This window comes from Dinoponera quadriceps, unplaced genomic scaffold, assembly GCF_001313825.1.
Source record: "Dinoponera quadriceps isolate SergipeBrazil2010 unplaced genomic scaffold, ASM131382v1 scaffold343, whole genome shotgun sequence".
In the NCBI taxonomy this organism is placed as follows: domain Eukaryota; kingdom Metazoa; phylum Arthropoda; class Insecta; order Hymenoptera; family Formicidae; genus Dinoponera; species Dinoponera quadriceps.
The window spans coordinates 187,437-200,286 of record NW_014554441.1 but is presented as its reverse complement, the minus strand read 5'-3'; the positions used below and the strand labels follow the sequence as shown (position 1 = coordinate 200,286).

The 12,850-nt window shown below is 43.4% G+C and overlaps 1 protein-coding gene across 1 annotated transcript; it reads right to left on the bottom strand.

The window, feature by feature from the left end:
- Positions 1-2,158: 2,158 nt before the first annotated feature.
- Positions 2,159-7,789, bottom strand: LOC106748498 (sperm flagellar protein 2-like). Its single transcript, XM_014627085.1, has 6 exons — positions 7,523-7,789; positions 6,558-7,430; positions 5,094-6,081; positions 4,216-4,513; positions 3,360-4,128; positions 2,159-2,992 (listed from the first exon to the last, which is right to left on the bottom strand). The coding sequence occupies exons 1-6, from the start codon at positions 7,787-7,789 to the stop codon at positions 2,159-2,161; spliced, it is 4,029 nt and encodes a 1,342-aa protein (XP_014482571.1).
- Positions 7,790-12,850: the final 5,061 nt, after the last annotated feature.

Sequence of the window (12,850 nt, the reverse complement as noted above, 5' to 3'; positions counted from 1 at the left end):
CTTTGCTCGTGAGATCGTCTTTGTTCAAGTAGAACCACGCCCTTTGCCACTCTGATCATTAGGCAGTTCATAGTGTCTCGTGCTACCTGGAACGTCCACGCGACATTATCGCAAACGCAACAAGTCGACTTGAGATTGCGCGAATTCGCAAATATTTTAGCACACGTCTCTCCACTGTTTCGTAGTTTACCTCAATGGCTTCTTTTCGCAGTGGCGTCAGATGCAAGTATTTGACGCGACTCTTCAGTAGCTCTTGAACGTACCTCTCGCCTTCTGTTGTATCGGTACAAACCCTGTTGCCAGTAACGAGACTGAACGCTTTCCCGAGACCTTCTCGGGGATCTTTGTTCTTGCAGAACGCCAACAACATGGCGGTGTAATTGACCGTGTCTCGATCAGCCGAGAACATGTGGCGGAGAAGCTCTTTCGCCAATAACAGCCTCAGTACATCGCTGTCGGGATGACGATCGGTGCAAAATCGCACGAATTGCAATTGTCAAAGGTCGTTGTGTGTAAATAAGCAATTTTTCAGAATGTTTGATCCGATGAAAAATCCGTCCAGGACGTTCGCTGGACTAAAATCGTTGGAAACGGAAAACTCAAATCTTTATTTCAAACGGAAAAATAAAAAAAATATATAAAATAATGACAAAAATAAAAAGCAAATAAAAGTACAAATATTTTTAATTAAAATTTTAGACAAATATTAAACCGTTCGTTCCATTATTATCAATCGACTCAGAGTTAAAAGGAGTTCCTCTCGACTAATTTTCAATTCGACGCATTTTACTTCTTCCGAATTGACATCAATGAGCTTTTCGTATACCTGGAATTATCTTCCCTGGTCTCTATCAAGTCGTTCTTCAAACCGGAATCGCTAACATCACGCGCACCCAATCGCGCCGCTTCGCGTAACATTATGTCCATTACGTCCTGGTGATCGTTACAGTCTTCCTCCTCGTCCAAGAACGTTTCATGATCACCGTGGAGGTTCTCATGGAAGACGTCAGCCGACGTCTCGACGTTCTCGAGGAACCACAGTGGCGTCGATCGGTACTGATTGCGAGAGATCACTTCCCGTAATTCGGGATCCTGCCGTCTGAAGGCCGCTTGCGCCCTCAGGATGTCCTGGCACGACGGCACAGGCAGATCCATCGCGTACACTATGAACTCTCGCCACTCGATGTACTCACAGGCGCCGAACAGTTTTTCGACCAGGGTCTCGATGTCGGGAGCTCGCAATTGTCGCCAAGCGCACGGTACAGCCGCCGGATAACAGTCCTCTTCGCCACAGGACACCAGGTCCTGCAGGATGTAGATCAAGGCGCGCTCATTGATGATCCCGTGCGGTGCGACTCGCCGGAAAATGTCGAATAATCGCGCAAGTTGAATCATTCGAAATCGTAGGGACGAAAGGGTTTCTTGCACGAGAACGGTGAGTTGCTGGGGGTCATCGAGGAACATCAGGATATCCGGCCTTACGACGAATCGGTCGCCGTCGAGCAAAAGCTCCTGCTGAATCGGCTCGGCCTCCTCGATGGCGAAGCAGAAGACGTCCGCCATATTGCTGATGCTCTCGATCTCACGTTTGTATCTTTATCATTTTTTCGTTTTTTTTTTTTTAGTATATTAACGTATACAGAAAGTATACTGTATAGTTATGCGTACTATATACGGTGTTATCGTACTCTCCAAATTTCTTTAAGCTCGCTTAAAAAGAGCGAAAATTCACTCAAAAAAATAGGGGAAATATTATCACTTGAAATCGTAAGGGTAAATGTTTCACTCGAGTTTAAAGTGGTTTCCGACGCCATACAAGTGAATATTGCGATCGATCAGAGAGTGAGGGAGAATTTATTTCTATGATAGTGAGGAATATTAAATTCACTTTTCAATTGCAAATGAAAATATTCATAATTCAATGAAAATAGTGCGAATGAAAATATTCAACAATTCAGAATGGGGAATTCTCTTAGTGTGAATGAAAAATTATTTGAATTCTAGCGAACTCGGTTCCGTCATTCCACTTTTCAAACGACATTTAATTCTAATTTGGGAGAAACTTTCTTTCAAAACATTTTCTTCCGAGAAACTTTGTTCTGAGGAATTTTCGCTTCAAGAAATTTAGAAATCTAGGGGATATAAGTCTCTTTTCATGTCACGTTATTAATGGTATCAACCTCTCGACGATGCGGTCGTGCAAGCGATGAAAGGTTCGCCGCATCGTGTCCAGAAGAAAAGCCACGTCCGACCGAGCAGCCGCGTCCAATACGTCCAAGCGCCGACGAATACGATCAATCTCGAACCGAATGGCGTACCGCCATTCTTCGACCAAGTCGCGGCTTCTTTTCTCCAACTTGATCAATATTGAGTTGGGTGATGCACTTGTTATTTTCCCTACTTTATTTTTCGACTCAGCGCTCAAAACCGCGGCTTTTTCTTCTTTCTTCAACGTCTCCATGATCGTCGACGAGGTGGAGTCGACAGCACTTCGCACTTGTCGAATGGTATCTTTGATAACATCATAAACGACGTTCCGCTCGGGATCGAAGGTTCTCGACGCGTTCGTCAGGAGACTCTCGATGTCGGTCTTGAAGTGCTTGATATGTGTCGTGCGAGTAAAAGCATCGACCGAATCAGTCTTCGTCTTCGTTGTTGTTTCCTTTTCCTTATCGTTGATCGGCTCGTCCGTTGTCTCAGAATTTGACGTTTCTCGAAAATCGCGATCTAATTCCACACGATCGAGAAGGATCTTGGAAAACCGCGACTCCTGCAGAGGTTTCTGCGACATCGACGTGTAGTAGTCCTGAAGGAGCTGCACGGTGTCAACGAATCTGTCGCTCTCCGTCTGCAGGATTTCGATGTACACGTTGACGAGGACTGCGGTTTCTACAGGGACCCACTGGTTACGCAGGATGCGTTTTCTCTCATTCTCGGCTTCGTGCCGCCGCGCGTCGCAGAGCTCCCACAATTCCGCTCGGAAGTCGACGACCTGCAGACGAATTTCGGGATTCTCGGAAATGCATAGGTATTTTTTCTAAGTTCTATGTTATTGTTACCATTTATCATATTTCTTTTATAATATTATGTATATTATTTATTTATTAGCATGATATATAAATATTATATAATAGACAATAAATAAATATTATATTAATATTGCGCGTGTATCCCTTTAAGAAGAAAGCAAAAAGACAATATAATTCGTAAAAGAGAAATATAAAAAATGGTAAAGTTAAATTGTATTCAATATTATATCATGTAATAAGTTATATATTATTCTTTTATGCTAAATTTATATCATTATATTTTACTATACGTTATATTACTTTCTGTAATTGAAAAATTTTCGCACTAACACGACAGTGTAGCTCGCACTTCATGTCTATGTCTTCCCTGAGATCCTTATCGATCTCGTTGAAGGCGCGATGGAAATCTTGCAGCAAATTCTGCCGATTGTCGGGCCGATCGATGAAATTTCTCAAGTTCCTCAGAACTAATTCCTTATAGGGAATAATAGCCGACGTATGGATTCTCTTCAAGGAAAAGATCTCCTTCAGGTTCTCCACGTAGCCATCCTCCATACTCTCCCAGAGCATGGCTAAGGTCTCCAATAAAAGCGGAGACTGCGGAAAGTCCATCCACTGCCAACCGTATTCTCCGGGTCTGACGGGAAATCTCGCGAGCTGTGTTTCCGCTACCGCTGGTGAATCACGATTTACGGTTTCGCTATTTCCCACCTGATCGCGTTGTAACTTCTCCCACTTCGATTTCAGCACCCAACGTTTAATAATAGCCGCCTCTGGATCAGTGGGAGGTTCCTGTTCCTGCGGAACCTCATCAAGGAGATCCAAAGGCGACTCCCTCCCAGTCAACCGCTCGCCCGTGATCAATTTGGCCAGTTGTTTCATGCTTGAGAGGTCCAGAATGTTGTAATAAAATCCGTGCGCGATATTCTGATCAGCGTAATATTCGTCCATGGAAGTCGCATCATCGGGCAAAGGTATACAACATATATCTTGATTGCTTAAGGTCTTCGGCTTCGGCATTGCCTTGATATATACCGTCACGAACGAACTGGGACGATCTTTTTCTTTGGAAATTGGATCCGGCAATAATCTGGATTGCCTGGTAGAATCGTACAATCGTTAGATCTTCGAAGGTCCAAGTTACATACGAATATAGGTGGCCTTGATACGAGGTAATCGAACTCACCGGCACATCGCGTATGTGTCGACTTCATCAGAGTCAAACACTATTCTGGGTGACTGAGGATCGATGTCCTCGATGTCCTCGATGCTCGCGAGATCGAGGACGTTATTACGATCGGGAGGCATTCGGTATCCGGTCAACGCTTCCTCCAACATTGCCATCTGCTTGTACGTGTTGGGATAATTTATTAACGCCCAACCTTCGACGCTCTCTATTCCCTTGAGGTATTCCATCAGTATCTTCGTGTTCAGCTCGTTAGAGATTGACTGACCCAACGTGAGAAATTCGTAAGTCCATTTACCTGCGCGTCACATATGGCCGATCACCGACAGTTTTTGCTACCATTATTAGCGATAAGTAACATCCCAGCAAACATGATGTAATAATGACGTCTGTCATGTCGTTAGAATATTTTTAGTACGTCACTTCTTAGTACGTCATCGTGTTTGCTGGGATTTAAGACTATTGCCATCACAATGTCTCTTTCTAATATTTGTTTATATTATAGAAAATTGTAAAAAAAAATATATATATATATATTTCGACCGCACATTTTTAACATTAAATATGTCCTCTGACTGAAATACGATTCCTACATAATATGATGAAATATAATTAAAATATATAATTTTCCCTGACCAGTCGTCCTGATAAAAAGTATAACTGAAATATGATTTTTAATCTATAATAAAATGTGAATGAAATATGATTAATATGACGAAATATGGAATGTTTTTCTGGCTGGAATAATTTTATATATAATTTTCACACGAAATAACTAGAATTCAGAGTTAGACAGCTAAAGACACTTTTAGCGCTAAAGAGGAGGTGGAGGAAAGGCGGTTAGAATATGGACGTCAGAGAATATCACACGAATATACCGATGTACGCGGCATTGCTCAAGGTCGGGTGCAGATCATCGTAGGGGATCTGCCTCGGTGTTTGCGTTTGTTTCTCCTCGACATTCTGCCGCTGCGTCACTACGGTATTTTTCACCGTTGCCTGCTCGGGTAACTTCACGCGACGGTTCTTCGGACCATTTGTCTTGCCATCCGATCTCCTGACGTCTCTCGCCGAGACGATGTCGAGATCGATGTACTCCACATCCGCCATTTCTCGCTTGTACTTTTCCAGACAATGATCGATCGCGTCCTCCATCTGCAGCAAGTGCACGTCGCACTTCTTCAGCAGCTCTCGCAGCTCATCGAGCAACGCTGTGCTTGTTACACCCAAGACAATGGCCGCAACTTTAACTTTCGGCATCGAAGGAGTCGTGATTTCGGTGGGTAACTTGTGCAACATCCTCAGTAAACGATGAGCCACGTAGCCCAGCACGACGCAACCTAATCTGGAAACCTCTTCAGCTTCGTCTTCTTCTTGTCCTTCTTTTCTCGTCGGCACGAATTCGTCCCAAGGTGAAGCCAAATCTCGATAATTCTCGAAGTCCGCATCAGCCAAGACTCTCTGACGATCCAGCTCCAGCTGAAGAAGTTCCAGCTTCTGCTTGTCCACAACTTTTTCTTCCTTTCCATTATCCGTACGCCGCGTGTCTTTCGTCTCTCCGTTCTTCGGATCATTCCCGTCCTTTATCATGATCTCGTGACTCCTCGTTTCTTCATCTTCCGCCTTTTTCCGCGTGTCTTCCTCCTCCACCCCCTCTGCGTCTGCGACTTCAAGAAAATCCGAGTACTCCGCGAACTCGAAGATCGGTTGATTCTTCAGGAATAACGTCCTGCAGTCACTCCAGATGGAACGTGGCACGCCATCATCGTCGGCCTGGCGATACTCGGCGATTTTTACCGCGACATCTGCGAGATCCCTCACGACCTCCAAGCAGATTCCGCGTTGCATCTCTCGGAACCTGCGCACCTTTTTTAATAACATTCTTATTTATTTATTTACAGAAATTTTATCCCTTTGGTACTTCAAACATAATTAGCAATTTATTTTATAACGTTCTCTGTATAACGCTGAGCACCAGAAGAAAAAAACTCAGGGAGATAAATTCTACGTTATCATAGTAAATAAATATACAGGATGTTTTTCTAAGTACTGTCTAATATTTGAGGAGTTGATTTTCTAAGTTGTGGACATTTCATGAAGAAATTACCACATGTTCATATGAACTTTTCTTTATAAAATGATCTCAAAAATCAATTCCTAAAATGTTGGACAGTACTTAAAAACATCCTGTATATTTATGTATTTGTTACAACAATATAAACTTTGCTATTCCTCAAAATAATTTTTCCTCCGTGTGTTATACTTTAATCTGTACAACTTCAATGAATGTTCTTAGACGGCTTGCTTTAGAATAGAAATAAACGTCTTCCTCTCTCTTTCACCTTCTCTTCGTGAATCCTCTGATGTAGTTCGCGCATTCTACGGACTTCCATCTCGACGTCTCGCGCTTCCGCTGCCGCTGCTTCCTGCTCGCGACGCTCCTGCAGCCGCTGTTCGTTCTCTTGGATTTTCAATAGCATCGTGTCGACAATCTTAAGATTCTCCACGACCCTGTTTCTCATGTCACGCACTTCACACAGCTTCCTCATGATTTGCTTCTCGTACTGCGACTGATTCAACACCCGCAGGCCGAGAGCTTCGTCGAACGACTTGTCTTGCTGCTTCAGTAACTTTTCCCACGCGTCTACTATCATCGTCGTCTGCGTCTTCAGCTTCGAGTCATGGAATTTAGCCGCCCGCTTACTGCGTTTCTTCAGGAAGTCGACGTACTTCGTCGCGATCGCGGGGTCCTCGACGGAGGTGACGTCGAAGTACTTCTTCTGGGGACAACACTCGACCAGCTTCTTCTTTTGCGTTTTGCAAGCCGGATATTTGAGAGCGAACTCGTCCAGTCTTTCACTCTCTTCTTTGGCCTCATTCTCTACGTCATTTGGGAAGTACTCAACTGGTATTGTGAAATATTTCATCTCGTCTTCGAATCGTCGTCGTTCATTTTTGCAGGCCTGCAAAATACTCCAGAATTTATCCCGATACCATAGAATGGTGTCGGTCGCCTCGATCAGTGGCTTCGAAAGAGGATGCTCGGGTGGCTGATAGATAGGTGATTCTTCGCGTATTTTGGTGATACGAAATTTGCTGGATGCAGAGGCCAATTTTTTCCGTTCTTTCTGCAAGACAATAAAATCCAGTCGATCTTTGCCTTCCAGGCTGAAGTAGACCTTGTAGAAGAGCTCGAGAGCTGCTGCACCTTTAACCTGAAGTGTCGTTCAATGCTATGAAAGCCCTTATCGTCATGACATAACGATGTTTTTGTAAAAATGATATTTTTCGGAGGCAGGAAGTTTACTTTAGAGATCTTCTCGATGCATTGGTCGCTCAATGTGACGTTGATGAGCTTCAGCCAGATCTGCAGAATCTTCAGGTTCACCCTGGACAGCGCCGGGTCGTACGTGCGCACGATCATACTCAGCTGGTTGCTGCTAATTACGTCGTAATTGTGGAGGATCTGAGCGATCAATGTACCGTCTCTGGTGTGGCGGCCGAATATCTCCGGAGTGAGATCCATAATCACGCCAAGTTGCGCTTGCAACCACGTTTTCAGCAGGTCGGCCATGACGAGGGTTTAATGACTTGGAGAAATTTCGGACCTTTTGAGTCCGAAAGTCGCGAGACGCGCGTTCCCGACGCTTGCGACGTGGCCGAGACATTGTGGCTTGACGACTGCCGTGTGAAATTAGCGCACGATCTGCTCGGAGATCGATCATCTGACACACACACACACACACGCATGTAAATTTATTGAGAGATCGGAGAAACACTATGTCAAATGTATGAAATATACCTACCTGCGCATTATTCGTGTATTTAGATTTACAGATCACTTTTGTTTAATGAAATGATATTCTAGTCATTAGTAATCAACTTTTTCTTGGGTGAGGCGTGATTCGACGATTCAAGAAATTTTCCTTTAATTTCGAACGTCGGAAAATTTCATATTCAAATGTCCGTAAATTTTACACATTTCCTGACGTAGCATACATACAATTTATTCAAATATCCGTTTCACTAGCAGAAAGATAAATAGAAGACATCGTTGAGTATTGCTCTTATATCTGTTAAAAAGATGAAATCGACGCTTTGTATCATAAATCCAAACCGAGGTTTTCAACTGGTCTTTAACGTAGATTAATGTTCACCTTAAGACTCCTGGGTAGTCACTGTCTTTGTTTAATGATGTCAGAAGCGAGAAAACGCATGTCAAGAATTCTTGCGTTATACGTTCAAATAAAAAGATATACTCACAAAATGACATTTGTGATCGATTCAGTACACTTGTGAAATTGTCTGTGTATTTTTCTTTTACTCGAGCAGGCAATAAATAGTCACAAAATTAACATTGACAAAATCATGAGAAAGGAGGTTAAGATAAATGGTTTCGTGTCAAATTAATTTTGCGGTTGTTTATTGATTGTCGAGTAAAAGAAAAGTACACGGACAATTTTACAAGTGTATTGAATCGACCACAGATATTATTTTGTAAATATATCTATTTATTTGAATATATAACGCAAGAATTCTTGACATGCGTTTTCTCTGACGTTATCAAACAAGGACAGTTACAGGACCAGGAACGTTAACGCAGAAATCGATGCCTTTCGCGTTTTTATAATTATGCTAATTAATACGTGCCTTGCCGAACCATTTTTAAGCAACTTTTAATTCATGTCACGTGTACCGAAAAAAAATTATAAATATATTATAATTATTAGTTCATGGTTTTTATTTTTTTTAATTCTATTGTATTTCTTTGTCTCTTAATGACAACAATATCCGTAGGGATCGAGTTCATCGTGCACTGGAAACAGTACACGTGGCAGGAAACGTGTTAATATTCATTTCACGATCTTACATCCATCGGAAGCGCAGTGATTTCCCTTTCCAGCGGTTTTTGTTTCAAGTCGCTACCGCGTCTAGAAACGGAGATATCGACGTTTGCATCGATCCGCGTTCTCTATTGGTCCGGCGCTGCCATTGTGGGTGAAGTCACGTGCGGCACGACGCGACACGTGGGTGAGAAAACAATAGCTGCATTCCACAAATGCTGTTCCAGAAAAATCATACCTCGTCTATGTGACAGCACATAGTAAATGCGGCCTTGACCCACAATATCGAGGCCCCGAAATACGGTCGACTCGTCACGTCGGTCCTTCACCGCAGCCGGAAAGACAAGTGCAACACGAGACAATGGGCAGGTGCGAAGGCAGGTACCACGTTCGACTAGCGCCAATGCTGAGCTGAAATTCGGGTCTACGTTGTGACTTTAAACGGCTGTAACTCGTGAACGATTCGACGTAGCGACATGAAACACAGAGCAATCTTCTTGGCACGCTCTCTCGCATACATTTATGTCGGCCTTTTGTTGCCGATTTGAAAAAGCCGAGCGTCGTGATCGGTTAAAGTTTATACGAGCAATACACAAAGTTTCTCTTACTCGCGATAGAATCTTCCGGATTCTTTTTTGTCTCATCTATTGTCACAGTGGCGAGATTAATATTATTATTATTATTGTTACCGTGGATCGGCGAATTTATAATTTAATCTTGATATTTATATAAATGCTTTAAAAGGGGATCGTACGGGTGGGGAGACAGTCGCAGAGAAAATAAGAAGCCCAGGTTTGATATTTTAAAACATCAATTTAAATAACCAATAATTCATTCACATACAACATGGTATATCTCCTTTAATATTAAAAATTAAAACCTATAAATCATGCATATAAAAAGTGTGTGTATTCTTGTTGTTGTTGCTACTGCTGCTGCTGTTATTCTTGTTGTTGCCTCTTCTTTTTCTTGCTTTTTTTCTCTTTTTTTTTTTCTTATTTTCTCTTATTATTCCCTTATACTCCGCTGCATATACACATTACAGGCCTATAGGTACAGACGGGTAAAGAAAATCGTGGTTCATCAGCTTTTCTTTATTATCAATATCAGACCAACAGCGTCGCTTGAGCATTGGTTCGGCTCGCCAAGAAATAATTACGGATCGCGACTCCTCTGTGAATCGTGGGATAGTTGAAACTCTCGTGGGACAAGTACACGCGAGAGAATCGTTCTCGCATGGTGTCATGTCTCGTCCTCTACGGGATGAGGAAGGACACACGGAAACACTCCGCGAGAAGTGGACGAATCGAACATCGAAGGAGATTCATTCCCGCGGGATTGAATACGCGATTCTCCGAATCGGGGATCAAATCTAACATATCTCCGTGTTGCCGATTCATTTTACGTTTAACATTATTGGCACCGTTGGTAAACGATCTAATATCTACGTAATACTTTCTACGATGAAATCGTCATTTTCTGCGTGATACTTTTGTAATAATAATCTTAATTTTAGGAAAGCGGTCTATCTCATTTGTTTCTTTTTTCTTCTCCAATGGTTGTTCGCGCGAATTCAAACAAACACGCAGAAATGGGGAGATTCGTAAAAGTAGATTCAACGATCTCAAAATTGGAAGATTTGACGCTCTCCAGGATAAATTCCCGTCGATTTCTCTCGATTCGCCCGTCTCTCGCGAAATCACTACCGGGCGGGCTTCGCGCGTGTCAGTGTGTGTACGTGTATGTGTATCGAGGATCCTTAGAAAAATCCAAAATGGAAAGAAGAGGGCTACCGGTTGACGTATGACACGACAAATTGGTGTATTCGCAAAAGGCTAAGAGCTAAAGACGCGCGAGGTCGATCCGCGCCAATTGACCCCAACTCGATCGCCGCGCGTCCACACGACCTTCGTTCGCAAGAGTCCTCGTACGAGCCGTACGGCGAAGTCTTTTCCCCGGAGAGGGTGCGAAAACAAGCACGCACCCAAGTCGAGAGCTCATCTCGTAGCGTGCAACGTTTCAACGGTGCCGATGGAAATGGACAAGGAGGAAAACTCGCGGTGAGAATCTCACGATTCGCGCTATCGTCGCCGATATTTTCGCGTCTAAGACCCGACAGTGTAATAATAATTCGGCTGCTGGTGTCTACGTAATAACTAAGTACAAATAAGATGACGCGCCACGATTTTGTTGTTCTTTCTTTTTTTATTCTTCCTTGGTATTGTTGCATTCGTACGCTAATTTGATCTGATCGATCGGACTCATTTCTTTTCGTGTCGGTAGCGTGTTCCTCGATACAATATAATACAACTGCAATAAGAATGATATAACTAATAATATAATAATAATATGTTAATAATGTAATAATATAGTAATAATAAAAAAAACACCATTGTCTCCACCATCGTCGTCGTCTTGTCGTCGTTTTAATGTATTTATAATATTTATACCGTGGCATGTGTGTGTATGTGTCTGTGTACGTCGTGTCTGTGTGTAAATCCATACAATTACATCGTATCGCCGCGAGATAGGTGTATAATTACAATTACAATCGTACTTATTATATTCACAACTTAATCGTTTCGCCGCCGTCCTTGCTAAAAACAATGCGCAATTATTGTTTGCCCCCGTTCTACCGTCCGACGTTCTCTCACGATCAATTATTATTCATTATTATTATTGTTGCTTAATTGTATGTACAGAAGAGGTATATATTCAATAATATTAATATATTAGTATTTATAATAATTTAAGTTTACGCTTCACGTGACTACTGTGTGTGTATTTTTATTTGTCGTATGTATGTGTGTGTATATTTGTGTATGAATATGCGTGTGTAGGTACGGTGATTTTATTTTTTTGTATTGTTGTTGGCTCTAGAAAAGAAGACTCGCTTCGCCTCCGTCATGCTTCCTTCCCTCTTCGTGTTCTTCGCTGCGAGGCCGAGTGTATCGTTTCCGAGGGCTTTACCACGAGTCGCGATCGGAGGGGTAAAATTCTCCGACGGACTCTCGCCGAGCTTTCTGCTCTCTTTCTCTCTCTTTCTCGGCGAGTAAATCTCTCGACGGTACACAGGGTACGGACTGAAATGTACACACTTTCGGGAAAGGTCGTCTCGCGAATGTACAAAAACGAATTGGCGCGCGCGGATCGCCGATGTCCCGACAGGAGGTCGTCAGCGAGGAAACGGGGAGAGTCTCGACGACGGGATGTCCCCGGGAAATCGTCTCGAGCGTCTCATCCCTCGACTTTCGCTCGAGGAATCGCCGACGTCGAAATCTCAACGAGGACGAAACCGGAGTCGGAAGAGAGAGAGAGAGAGAGAGAGAGAGAGAGACTCCGGGTGAGTTGACGCAGGTCGGAAAAAGTGCGCAAAGTACACATTATTGCTCTGGCGATTGGTCCTCCCTCCTGTCGGCGGGAGGGAACGACTGGGAACTCGCTGGGAGCATCGTCGATCCGCGGGGGTGTCTCCGGATGGTGCGGGGATTGAAACGACGATCGATGCGTTCGTTGGTCCGCGCTGAAACCTTGCTGAGAGGTCGAATCTCAATGCCGACGAAAATGACGAATTTCAGGCAGTTTGAAAAAAACCGAACGAGCCCCCGATTGATTCGCGAGAATCTGCTGATATCATATTTCATAAAGATTCCAATGAATCGAGGAACCCGCGCAGATCCAATTCGGAAGATACGGACATCGAAATTCACCGCCATCCACGCGTCGAAATCACACGCCGCTTTTCGATCCCCGCACGTCAAACACACGCGCACACACCGCACACTCGTCTT